The following is a 13,975-nucleotide window of genomic DNA, read 5'->3' as shown; positions in this document are numbered from 1 at the left end:
TTAGCGTTACATAGTCAAAAAGGTGAATTGTTAATAGTTTCCTTATTCTTTCCAACAAAATATGGTTCATGGTAATGTCTTTGATTACCTGAAAAAGTTCAAAGTTGATAAGCCATTGTGAAGTGGAATTACAAAGGATTCAACTAACCAAGTCTTTTCTGTAAAGCCCTAATAAAGATAAAATAATGCACAAAGAAAATACGTTTTTACTTATTTTGTGATGTTTGGGTGGCAGGTAGCCTAGTGGTTAGAGTGTTGGGCCAGCAACCGAAAAGTTGCTAGATCAAATCCCCAAGCTGACAAGGTAAAAATGTGTCATTCTGCCTCTGAACAAGGCAGCCACTTGCCTAGTTAAATAAAGGTTCAATTTAAACATTTAAAAAATAAAACATGTCATCTTCCTTCGGTTGTTTGGTGCTTTCAAGATAACTGGGAACTAAAAAAAACGAGGTCAAATAATGACGTCAGTGATCTCAGGTTAGAAAGTCAGAGCTCTAGAAAGTGGCCCGAGCTTTTGACTTGAAATTCCCAGTCCTGAAAGCAATGAAGTCGGAGATTTCCCAGTTCCAAGTTGTTTTGAATGCACTGAAGTCGGAGATTTCCCAGTTCCAAGTTGTTTTGAATGCACTGAAGTCAGAGATGATCGAGTTCCCAGTTGTTTTGAACGCGGCAATTACGTCAGAAGGGAACAGTGAAAGAACAAAATGGAGGAATACGCACGGGAGCCATGGTGAGTGAAAGCATCTAGTGAACTAAATTGCAACACAGTGTTGCTGGTGTCGTAACAGCACAGCGATATAATCTGTTAAAATATACATGAAATATATATTTAATCCAAACGAATATTTTAAACCCCTAAACCGTCCGACTCCGAAGATGCTAGCTAGCTGAGTTGCTAGCCCACTTCAGTGACCTTGTTGAGTGTTCAGACGCTGCAGTTTGATATGTCAAACGTTTAGCTGTAATTTCACGTGTATATTGTGTGATACACATTATTCACCACAAATTAATATGAATAATTCCCACATTTGCTTAATAACTAGCTAATGCCCATGTAGTTAGCCCTGCTGCTAGCTCAATCAATTTACAATGTATGATGTAACGACACGTCTGCATGCTCCCTCATACGATAGCATATATATGAAGTAATTATCAGACACCGATAGTAAGTTAATGGTAACTGTTAGTCCACTCGCTAATGTGATATGCTAGCAATTGCAAGGGCTAAAGTTGCTCAGATAATGTGCTGTGTTATTAGCTACCTTTCAATATTCTACAGTAGCAAGTCAGCTAGGTAACTAACCTACTAGCACAACTTTGCTACTAGTGTTGTCACGATACCAGGCCAAGTATCGCGATACAATGGGGAAGGGGGCATATTTCAGATATGGAACGCAACGCAATGTGCTTTACAGGAGTAAAATAAAAGCTGAAATATTTACTACAAGGAATAACTAAAATAATGACACAAACTGAACAATTTAAAAGCACCCTAAGGAAAAGCAAAGCTAAAAATATGTTTTAAGATATCGTTTAAATATGTCCACAGTTTTAGCCCCCCTCAGGTTCTGCGGCAGGCTATTCCAGAGGCTGGGGACATAATAACTAAAGGCTGCCTCCATGCCTCTTGGGCATTGGGATATTTAAAAGGCCAGTGCCAGAGGAACTGCGGGACCTACTGGGTACATAACTTAAAGCATGTCTGACATGTATTGGGGAAGGAATATACATACAATTAATTATGCATGTCCTTGTGGCAGTAAGAGGAAAACACAGTATGAAACCTTCTTTACTCTTCAGTTAACACACACACACTTTCCCTCACACACTTGGTGGTACCACCGCCTTCGCCCTACCAACACGGTCAGAAGTCACGTGTCTGAAGTCACGTGTTGCTGACAACATCGTGGGGGACTTCCAGAGAGTGGTGAGGAGATCAATAAACCCATCAACTTTGGGAACACACCCGGGACTTGAGTGATGTAACTCATATTCTCAATTTCAGTAATAAAAAGAGCAAGAAATTCAAATGAATGTCGTTTTACGAAATATAAACCTCAGTAACCGTTAAACATTTAATTTGTTAAACGTGTCAAGTCTCGACATCATACATAAACAAATGCACGTGTCGTATAAATAGGCACGCCACTCCATTATTTTGTGTGAAATTGTGCAAACCAAAAAATTACGCTGTGCCTTATGGGATTCCACTTCGCTATGAAGCCGGCAGCGGTGCAGGCTCAGTCGAAGTGCCTACCGGAGGGGCTAATTAGCCCCTACACCCTCGATAATTTTCACTCCCTCCGCTTTGGGACACTTCTGCAAATGAAAGAGGCGAGGGCAGAGAGGGATTTAGCCACTCTGTCTCCCTCTCTCAAAAGTACACACACCACTCTCTCACCCACAAACATACACACACTACTCCCAACTTAAAAATCAATCCACAAATGACACCCCATAATGACAAAGCAAGAACATGTTTTTAGAAATGTTTGCATAAAAAAACCCAGAAATACCTTTACATAAGTATTTAGACTCTTTGCTATGATACTTGGAATTGAGCTCAGGTGCATCCTTTTTCCATTGCTCATCCTTGAGATGTTTCTACAACTTGATTGGAGTCCACATGTGGTAAATTCAATTGATTGGACATGATTTGGAAAGGCAGACACCTGTCTGTATTAGAGGTCGACCGATTATGATTTTTCAACGCCGATACCGATTATTGGAGGGACCCCCCCCCCCCCCCAAAGCCGATACCGATTAATCGTCCGATTTAAAAAAAATATATATATATATATATATTTAAACTTTTATTTATTTATTTATTTATTTGTAAAAATGACAATTACAACAATACTGAATGAACACTTATTTGAACTTAATTATTTTATTTAACTGTTATTTTACCAAGTAAGTTGACTGAGAACACGTTCTCATTTGCAGCAACGACCTGGGGAATAGTTACAGGGGAGAGGAGGGGGATGAATGAGCCAATTGTAAACTTAATATAATACAATAAAATCATTTTAGCCTCAAGTAAATAATAAAACATGTTCAATTTGGTTTAAATAATGCAAAAACAAAGTGTTGGAAAAGAAAGTAAAAGTGCCTATATGTGCCATGTAAGAAACCTAACGTTTAAGTTCTTTGCTCAGAACATGAGAACATATGAAAGCTGGTGGTTCCTTTTAACATGAGTCTTCAATATTCCCAGATAAGACGTTTTAGGTTGTAGTTATTATAGGAATTATAGGACTATTTCTCTCTATACCATTTGATTTAATATACCTTTGACTATTGGATGTTCTTATAGGCACTTTAGTATTGCCAGTGTAACAGTCTCTCCTCGCCCCTACCTGGGCACGAACCAGGAACACATCGACAACAGCCACCCTCGAAGCAGCGTTACCCATGCAGAGCAAGGGGAATAACTACTCCAAGTCTCAGAGCGAGTGACGTTTGAAACGCTATTAGTGCGCACCCCGCTAACTAGCTAGCCATTTCACATCGGTTACACCAGCCTAATCTCGGGAGTTGATGGGCTTGAAGTCATAAACAGCGCAATGCTTGAAGCACAGCTGCTGGCAAAACGCACGAAAGTGGGCCTTCCGAGTGGTGCAGTGGTCTAAGGCACTGCATCGCAGTTGTGCCACTAGAGATCCTGGTTCGAGTCCAGGCTCTGTCGCAGCCGGCCGCGACCGGAAGTCCCATGGGGCGGAGCACAATTGTCCCAGCGTTGTTCAGATTAGGGGAGGGTTTGGCCGACAGGGATGTTCTTGTCGCGCTCTAGCAACAGCTGTGGCGAGCTGGGCGCAATGCACACTGACACGGTGTTTCCTCTGACACATTGGTGTGGCTGGCTTCTGGGGTTAAGTGGGCATTGTGTGAAGAAGCAGTGCGGCTTGGCTGGGCTGTGTTTCAGAGGTTGCGTGGCTCTCGACCTTCGCCTCTCCCGAGTCCGTACGGGAGTTGCAGCGACGAGACAAGACTGTAATTACCAACTGGATACCACGAAATTGGGGAGGAAAAGTGGTACGTTTTTTTTTCTTTTATTTAATAAACAAAGTACTGAGTAAAGGGTCGGAATTCTTATGTAAATGTGATAGAGGTTGCGAGGTTTGCTAAAATAAAAAAAATAACTATTTTTGCTTTGTCATTAAGGGGTATTGTGTATTGATGAGGATCATAAACAATTTAATCAATTTTCGAATAACAACAATTATGTGGAAAAAGTCTAGGGGTCTGAATAATTTCCGAATGCACTGTAGATGCGCAGGAAGAATGGACCTTTGAGTGAAGACTGGTAGGGGATGAGTCTGGCTGATCACAGCTGCCACACGTGAGCTGCGCCTGAAAGTGATGTGGGCATTTTTGGACTGGTGCATACAAGAGACTAGTTGCTTAACAAATTTTTATCACAGGCGACAGCTGGATCTTTGAATCGGTAGGGCAGAAAAGTGTGGTAGTGTCATATAAAACGGTACTATGGTATTCTAAAATGTTGTTATAAATATCATGACGTTTTGGTACCGTGATATTACCGTGGTACCGGTGTACATTGCAACACTAGCCTACCCGTTATCTAACATTACTAGGTGGCAATCACACACTTTTAATAGCCAGTTGACACAAGCCTTCAGGCTACTTTACACTAGCTATCTATGTATCATGCATTTAAATGCACCTATGACCCTGAAGCAAACTGGTAAAGACCTGTGTGTTTATCTGCCTGTGTGTGTTCATTGACCATACTGTGTTTTTTCAGTCCGTGGAGAATCGTGGACGACTGTGGGGGTGCTTTCACCATGGGGGCCATTGGAGGAGGGATCTTCCAGGCTGTCAAGGGCTTTAGAAATTCACCTGCAGTAAGTTCAGCCATGCCAATAAATTCCCCCATGTGCAAAATGACACTGAACAAAAGTATAAATGCAATATAAAGTGTTGGTCCCATGTTTCGTGAGCTGAAACAAAAGACCCCAGAAATGTTCCGTACGCACAAAAAGCTTTACTTACATTTGTTAACATCATTGTTAGTGAGCATTTCCCAAGATAATCCATTCTCCTGACAGGTTTGGTATTTCAACAAACTGATTAAACAGCATGATCATTACACATGTGCACCCTGTGCTGGGGACAATGAAAGGCCACTCTAAAAGGTGCAGCTTTGTCGTACAACACAATGCCACAGATGTCTCAAGTTTTAAGGGAGCGTGCAATTGGCATGTTGACTGCAGGAATGTACACCAGAGCTGTTGCCAGAGAATTTAATGTTAATTTCTCCACTACAAGCCGCCTCCAACTTCGTTTTGGAGAATTTGGCAGTACGTACAACTGGCCTCACAACCACGTGTAACCATGCCAGCCCAGGACCTCTACATCCGGCTTCTTCACCTTGTTGTCGTCCCAGCCACCCGGACGGCTGATGAAAATGCTGTGGGTTTGCACAATCAAAGAATTCTTGAACCAACTGTCAGAAACCATCTCGGGGAAGCTCATCTGTGTGCTCGTCATCCTTACTAGTATCTTGACCGACTTCAGTGGGTAAATGCTCACCTTCGGTGGCCACTGGGACGCTGTAGAAGTGTGCTCTTAACAGATGAATCCCGGTTTCAACTGTACCGGGCAGGTGGCAGACAGCTTGGATGGCGTTGGGAGCAGAGTGCCCCATGGTGGGGTTATGGGTTGGGCAGGCATAAGCTACGGACATTGAACACAATTGCTTTTTATCGTTGGCAATTTGAATGCACAGAGATACCGTGATGAGATGCCGAGGCCAGTTGTCGTGCCACTCATCCGCCACCACCCCCCCAAGTCACAAGGATCTGTACATAATTCCTGGAAGCTGAAAATGTCCCAGTTATTCCATGGCCTGTGTCATGTAAAAATCTAGACGGAGTGAAAATGTTTCCAGTCAATAATTGAACGCGTCTGTGTGGATTACTGAGCTTGTGGAGCTGTTTCTCTCACACACCCTCACCCTGGATTTGGCTAGGTAACAAGCATAATTAGCTGGTTGGCTTGTTCTTAGAGGTGTGCAGTCTTAACTTGTTTGCATAGCTAGCTAACTAAGAAATGTATGCACTGTCAATCGAAAACGTAGTCGCCCAAGTCTTTGCAATGGCAAAAAATCTCTCCTCACATAACCCTCAGCACTTTGACATGCGATTCCGTGTATTTACATGCTGATCTCACACCTCAACAAGCTTGTGATTGGTCAAAGTCAATACTCCTGGCCACCATTGATTGACAGATGTGGACATGCAGATTTGCTTCACACCCAAGATTTGAGGGAGGGTGTGAGAGAAACATCTGCATGTGCTCAGCCATCCACATAAAGTGATGGCATGCATTTATTGAACGGGATCTTTTTCATACTGGGAGAAATTTCATAGCATGACGTCACAATCAGAACGGTAGCAAACTAATTCACATGACAGCATGTATACTCACCAGAAATGTCACCAATTGAACATGTTTGGGATGCTCTGGATCGACGTGTACGACGGTGTGTTCCAGTTCCTGCCAATATCCAACAACATCGCACAGCCATTGAAGCGCAGTGGGACAACATTCTACAGGCCTATGCGAAGGAGATGTCGCCCCTGCATGAGGCAAATGGTGGTCACACCAGATACTGACTCGTTTTCTGACCCACGCCCCTACCTTTTTTAAGGTATCTGTGATAAACAGATGCAAATCTGTATTCCCAGTCATGTGAACTCCATATATTAGGGCCTAATGAATTTATTTCAATTGACTGATTTCCTTATATGAACTGTAACTCTGTAAAAAAAATGAAATGGTTGCATGTTGTGTTTTATATTTAGCTAGCCTATGGGATATGAAGGAACAGTTAAGTCAATTAGAGAACTGTTTGACTGAATTTTGTACTGTGCTGAATGGGTTGGGTATAGTGAGGTGTGAAGAATGAGGAGTTTTGATGCCATCTTCTTTTTGTTCTCAGGGGATGAGCCACAGATTGAAAGGTAGCATGACAGCCATCAAGACCAGAGCCCCACAGTTGGGGGGTAAGTACACGTCAAGTTCAAGCTTATTTGGCTCTTTTGTTCTCAGACTGCAAGTCATTGTTCCTTGCTCTGTCTGAAACTGCGTGAATTATGTTATGTTGTATTGTAGGTAGCTTTGCAGTATGGGGAGGCCTCTTCTCCATGATTGACTGTGGGTTGGTAAAGGTACGGGGGAAAGAGGACCCCTGGAACTCCATCACAAGCGGGGCCATGACTGGAGCCATCCTTGCAGCAAGAAGTGAGTGATAGTTTAATAATTCACATTTTAAGACAGGCATTGCTGTGAAGAAGGGGCCCTCGCGCTGTTTTTATTTCCGCATGCTTAACATACAACATGGGCTTGTAAATTCAGGGCATTCACGTAGACCCAGTGTTTGTTCAATGTAAATTGAGTTTTCTTTTGTTGATTTACTGTAAAGACTAATTGCTAGTCTGTTGTACTGATTCCTTTATTGTTTGTCCTCAGATGGACCAGTGGCCATGGTAGGCTCTGCTGCAATGGGAGGTATACTACTGGCATTGATAGAGGGAGCTGGAATCCTGCTCACTAGATTTGCTTCGTCACAGTTCCCAACTGGTCAGTGTGCCTCTCTGAGGAATGCTGTCTTATTCTGTAGTTGATTTACAGGGCTACAATGAAGGGTTATAGGGAGTGCAAATGTTTTATTTAATTTATTGAACCTTTTATTTAACCAGGTAAAACCCATTTGAGGTTAAAAACCTCTTTTGTGAGGACGACCTGGCAAGAAAGCAAAACAGGGAAATAGCTGTGCGTCCATAAAACATTACAGAATACAGAGTATACACAAAACACAAAGTGTCACAAGTTAAAGATACAATTGAAGATTAGAAACAACTGCAGTTATCACAAACGGTGTTGTCGATCAGAGTCTTAAAAACAGGCAAGGACACTAACTCCCCTAACTTTACAACCTTCTGAAGCATGTTCCAGGATGACAGGGCATTATGGGAAAAGATTGTCCCATCTCAGTTCTAGCCTTAGGAACATACAAGGACAGTGGCAACTGTGAACGAAGACTATATTGAGTGACTGATCTGGTCAGTAAGGAACAGAGATACAACAGGAGTTGTCCCATCAATGCTTTGTTGACAAAAGTGTAGGAGTGCTTTAGCCTCCTGGTGGAGAGAGAGGTCCATTGCACCATAGCATACAAATCACAGTGATGGGTAAGTGAACTTGCATTTGTAATAAATCTTAAAGCACCATGATTAACTGTGTCCAGAGTTTAAGGTACTTGCTGAGGCCTTCATATAGACAATATCACCATAATCCAGCACTGATTTTTTTTAAAAAAAAGTGCTTTGAACAAGTTATTTTCTGACTTACATTGAAAAGCAAGATTTATTCATGAAATAGAAACTCAATTTCAACTTCAGTTTCGTAGTCAAGTTATCAATGTGTTGTTTAAAATTCAACTTTTCATCTAACCACATCCCAAGATACTTATAGGAGGAGAACCTATCAATTTGCTGGCCTGTTATACACTGCTCAAAAAAAATAAAGGGAACACTGAAATAACACATCCTAGATCTGAATGAATGAAATATTCATATTAAATCGTTTTTTCTTTACATAGTTGAATGTGCTGACAACAAAATCACACAAAAATGATCAATGGAAATCAAATTTAATCAACCCATGGAGGTCTGGATTTGGAGTCACACTCAAAATTAAAGTGGAAAACCACACTACAGGCTGATCCAACGTTGATGTAATGTCCTTAAAACAAGTCAAAATGAGGCTCAGTAGTGTGTATGAGCCTGTATGACCTCCCTACAACACCTGGGCGTGCTTCTGATGAGGTGGCGGATGGTCTCCTGAGTGATGAGCTGCACTACCTGAGCCACTTGTGTGGGTTGTAGACTCCGTCACATGCTACCACTAGAGTGAAAGCACCGCCAGCATTCAAAAGTGACCAAAACATCAGCCAGGAAGCATAGGAACTGAGAAGTGGTCTGTGGTCCCCACCTGCAGAACCACTCCTTTATTGGGGGTGTCTTGCTAAATGCCTATAATTTCCACCTGTTGTCAATTCCATTTGCACAACAGCATGTGAAATGTATTGTCAATCAGTGTTGCTTCCTAAGTGGACAGTTTGATTTCACAGAAGTGTGATTGACTTGAAGTTACATTGTGTTGTTTGTGTTCCCTTTATTTTTTTGAGCAGTGTAGTTCGAATTTGCAAGTGAGTCCATCTGTTTACTTTCAGGAAATAGAAAACCATAAACTTAGTTTTCCTTTCATTGAGCACAAGTTTCAATTGGAAAAGCTGCCTTTGAAACTCAGATTTTATACCCTTCTGAGCTACACACTGTGTTCTGTCAGAAAGGTAGTTTTGGAACCAATCCAATGCATCAACACTTAAACCAACCTTTTTTAGTCTTCAACAGCTGGGCATGGCAACAGTGTCGAAGGCCTTCGATAAGTCAATAAAAAGTGATGTTCTGAGCATCCAGAATATCACCTACAACCTTACTAACAGCAGAAATTGTACTGTGCTTGGCTCTCAAAATTCAAAAGGCACTCGCACATCTGAGCAAACCTTTTGCAGGTGCATGGCAACAGTTGAACAAGATGAATGAAAATGGAAACCGCACACTGCTTTTGATAGTATCACTGATCTTTAATAAGCTTACGTTTCGGCCTCACGGCCTTTGTCAGAGCTTTTGTGAATTTTTTAAAATTAGCACCCTTATGTAGACCTAGCCCCACCCACATCCGTTCCACACATGGAAACGGGTTGGAGGCGAAGGAAATTGAGATAAAACTGAGTAATTTTGAAGAAAGTCTTTCAACTGTGAGTTCACAAGTTTTTCTCAAACTTTTGCCAAAGCAGACAGTTTAGATATGGGACGATAGTTATCCAACTGGATCTCCACCTTTATGTAAAGGCGTGACACAGGCTGCTTTCCAGACTTTTGGAATGGTATTACTCGCCAATAAAATGCTTAAAATATGAGTGAGGGGGGCAGCAATGATCTCTGCACCAATTTTGACAAAATACGGGTTTAATTCACCCGGGCCAGCTGCTTTCTTAATATTAATAGATTTGAGTTCCTTTACAACTTCTGAAAGCTCAGTCTCAGTAAAATGAAATGGATGAACCATAGGCCGACATGTGGCAGTTTCATTCACCGCCTCATTTGAGATGTTAGGTAGGAGATCATTATCAAATAAATGCCCAGCTTTAGCAAAATGCTCATTGAACATGTCAAGTTTATTCTTCTCAGTCACATCCAATGAATTTGAGGTCAATTTCAGCGCAAGACCAGAGGAGTTTGTGTTAGCATTCATGGATTTAATGGTTTTCCATAATTTCGTCGGATTATTGAGGTTTGCCTTGGTAGATTCGTAGTAGAAGCCTGATTTGTATTTCCGTATTAGCACGGTGCACTTATTTCTCAGTGCCCTGAATAACTGCCATTCAGTCTGGGAATTACCCTTTCTGGCTTTGGCCCATTGTGTATTTCGTTTTTTGGATCAAATCAGATAATTAACCTGTAAACGAGATTGTCTCTACCTCTTACCTGGTACTTTTTGAGAGGGGTGTGTTTATAGAATGAAAATAGGAGAATGCCTCTTCGATATCTGTAATAAGTGCAATCATATCCCAGTTGCATGCATAAAGTTCATGCAGGAATGCCTGCTCACAGAACTGCCTAAAATTTCATTTGACTATGAACCGAGAGGGCACGTCCAGAGTAATGATGCTAGACGGGCGGGCAGGTGTGGGCAGCGATCGGTTGAAGAGCATGCATTAAGTTTTACTTGCATTTAAGAGCAGTTGGAGGCCACAGAAGGAGAGTTATATGGCATTGAAGCTCTTCTGGAGGTTTGTTAACACAGTGTCCAAAGAGGGGCCAGAGGTATACAGAATGGTGTCGTCTACGTAGAAGTGGATCAGAGAATCACCAGCAGCAAGAGCGACATCATTGATGTATACAGAGAAAAGAGTCGGCCTAAGAATTGAACCCTATGGCGCCCTCATAGAGATTGCCAGAGGTCCGGACAACAGGCCCTCCGATTTGACACACTGAACTCTATCAGAGAAGTAGTTGGTGAACCAGGCGAAGCAGTCATTTGAGAAACCAAGGCTGTTGAGAGTCTGCCGATAAGAATTAGGTGATTGACAGTTGAAAGCCTTGGCCAGGTCGATGAATACGGCTGCACAGTATTGTCTTTTATCGATGGCGGTTATGATATCGTTTAGGACCTTGAGCGTGCAATCCAACCTACAGTCGTCTGATACACCAAAGTTTTTTAGCCAGACCAAACCCTGTAGATGAGAGTTTTTTGAGCATGTCACAGTAGGAGTCAAATGGTAACACAATGTGATCCCTCTGAAAGACTACAGCTGCTATACCATCAGTTAAAGTAGGGTGTAGTGGTATCTCTGGGTTAGGGAGATTTGGATTTGATCATTTAGACTTTGCAATGAGCCATAACCCATGTAAAGCAGCAATTAAAACCATTTGTACAAAAATACACTTTTTTTTACCACCGAATCCAACAATTCACTAAAACAAAAATAAATAAATATATTCTGAGTCAATCTTTTGAAACCTTAAATTCCCTAAAAATGTTAAGCTGTTTCCTACAGGTCTAGTAGAGTTAGAAAGCAAGTGTGTGCCTGAGCGTTGTTGCCTTTAAAACGGTCAGCGCGTTCAACAGCCGCTGCAGGAATGTACTGACATGTATTTCGCCCAATGTGTGGGTCTGGTCAATGCACCCAGTCGCCTTGCAGTAGGCTACAGCACAGTGAGGCAGAGCGGGCACAGTGGCTAGTCCACCCAGCAGGGGTATCCTGGGCTAGGAAGCCCAGCGCATCTAGACGTTATGTCACAGCGCAGATACCGACCTCCAGTTTCCACCGCACAGCAAGGCAGGAGTGGAGTCAGAAGATTCCGGTAGAATGGCGAAACACAGATTTAAAAAAAAAAAAAAAAAATTCGAACTCTGACCATCGAAGAGTATCCAAGGCTAACGTGTCTGGACCGTCAGTCACAGCACTGATGTATACTTTCTCGACTTTCAGGAAGGGCACCACACCTGCTTGATCTCCTGTAGAAACCAGCAGATGTCAATTTAATGCTTTGATCCTGTAGGATTTTAGATTTTGTCTGTTGTTTAATGACAAGTCTCGCAGCCTATAACAGTTTTGCTAAGTAATAAAAACTTGTAACACTTGAAAGAAACAGTGTGACACAACACGCTCAGCAAAACTGCCCTGTCGCCATCTTGCATTGGATAGTGTTATTTATATTGAACATGGACGAATGACTGCTTACTGCCAAGTCGTCTTATTAATGTATTATCTCTGATGTCATCTCTCAATTCTTCCCCTTCTATAGGTCCCCAGTTTGCTGAGGAGCCAGCCCCCATGCCTGCCCCCTCCTATGGAGGAGACTACAGACAGTACCAGTGAGAAGTTCCTCTCACCCTCTAGGCCTTTTTGAAGTTACAATTAGGAAATTGAGGAAATTTTTACGCAATTACAATTGCACCTAACATTATGGACTGGGTCAGAGAACTGAAGGGCAAATTCACACTTTTTTTCCAGAGCCGATGTACAGATTTGCCTTTTACCATCCTCAGCCTTGTCAGTTGTGTTTAGTTCACCCTAAATCGGTTAAAATATCTGAACGAGGGAAAAGCTTGTGGGTTTGTGCAATCATACATGCATGTATACCCTGCAAGTGTGACAGATAAACTAGAGCTGGTGTTGAGTCAAGCTCAGTGCCATGGCTGTCAATGTCCAGTCAAAGATTGATTCTATCAAACTTGTATCATGTCTTTCATGTGTATATAAAGGCTTTCCTGCATGTATTTGGCATGTATTGCTTATTTGCCTTATTGTTCATCGTATCCTGTGCTTGTGCGTGCCGTTTTGTAAATGAAATAACTAGGCTGGTATTTCATTGAACGGTATAAAAGACAAATATTCATTATGCTGTCCCTGAAATCTTAGGTTTTATAATGACTTATTTATTTTTTTGGTAGTTGATAATTAAATGCTTTATAGTTTAACACCAAGAGAGAAGCAAATTACTGCTGGCAAAGGATGACCTCAAACCTCACCAATTGCTCAGTGGTCCTCATGAAAGGGGTTGATACAACTTGTCTGAATGACAGAAGAATAAAAGTTGTCAAATAAAATGTCATTTTGTAGCTTTTGTTTAACTTTCAAATTATCACAAAGTGCTACTTTATTTCCCCTTAAACTTTTTTGACACTGAAAAGATTTGAAATGGTCTTTGTTGGTGTATGGTTATTGAGTGTGCTCTTAAACATATATTTTAGGATTGTGTTTCAGCAGGGCTGGAGCAAAGCCTGCACACCCAGTACATCTCCTGGATGAGGGATAGCCACCCCTGCCATAAATCATGCCACTTGATTAATATAACCTCACTTCTTTTCACACCATTTGCTTTGGTGTTGAGTGGCTTACGTTATTCAGAAGCTACTGGCATCTCGGCCTGGAGAGCTCTGTCTCAAGGACTAAAACCAGAAAACCCAAAGGTGTCACCAATAGAGGGCAGTATACACTAGATATCCTGAAAGATTTGTCCATGTCAGTTTTCTTTTCAGTAAAAAGTGAGGTGGCGCACACCCAGAGATAATTATTTAGTAGAGGTCAGAGGTGCTGACTAACAGTTAATAAACTGTAAGCTATAAAAATAGAGTCGCACACTCTATATATAAACTCCCAGTATTTTATTGGGTAAAACACCAACGTTTCGGCATCACTGTGCCTTCTACAGGTTAATGTCATGAATGCTTGAACCAGGTTATGTCGACCAACAGTGCAATTTAGTGCAACCAATGACAATAGTGAAGGGTGTGTCATAATTATTAGATTGATTAGAATGAATTGAGTGAAACTGTTGAAAGACAATCGTTTACAGCATATAGAATATATTAG

The 13,975-nt window shown here is 41.7% G+C and overlaps 1 protein-coding gene across 1 annotated transcript; it reads left to right on the top strand.

Annotated features, from left to right (window-relative positions):
- The first annotated feature begins 575 nt into the window (after positions 1 to 575).
- On the top strand, positions 576 to 13,214 carry LOC110527776 (mitochondrial import inner membrane translocase subunit Tim17-A). Its single transcript, XM_021609280.2, has 6 exons — positions 576 to 730; positions 4,769 to 4,868; positions 6,968 to 7,031; positions 7,141 to 7,269; positions 7,498 to 7,608; positions 12,405 to 13,214. The coding sequence occupies exons 1-6, from the start codon at positions 705 to 707 to the stop codon at positions 12,476 to 12,478; spliced, it is 504 nt and encodes a 167-aa protein (XP_021464955.1). The 5' UTR covers positions 576 to 704; the 3' UTR covers positions 12,479 to 13,214.
- Positions 13,215 to 13,975: the final 761 nt, after the last annotated feature.

The sequence above is a fragment of the Oncorhynchus mykiss genome, chromosome 7, assembly GCF_013265735.2.
Source record: "Oncorhynchus mykiss isolate Arlee chromosome 7, USDA_OmykA_1.1, whole genome shotgun sequence".
NCBI classification, from domain to species: domain Eukaryota; kingdom Metazoa; phylum Chordata; class Actinopteri; order Salmoniformes; family Salmonidae; genus Oncorhynchus; species Oncorhynchus mykiss.
The sequence above is the reverse complement of the archived record's forward strand: the minus strand, read 5'-3'. Positions and strand labels throughout refer to the sequence as shown.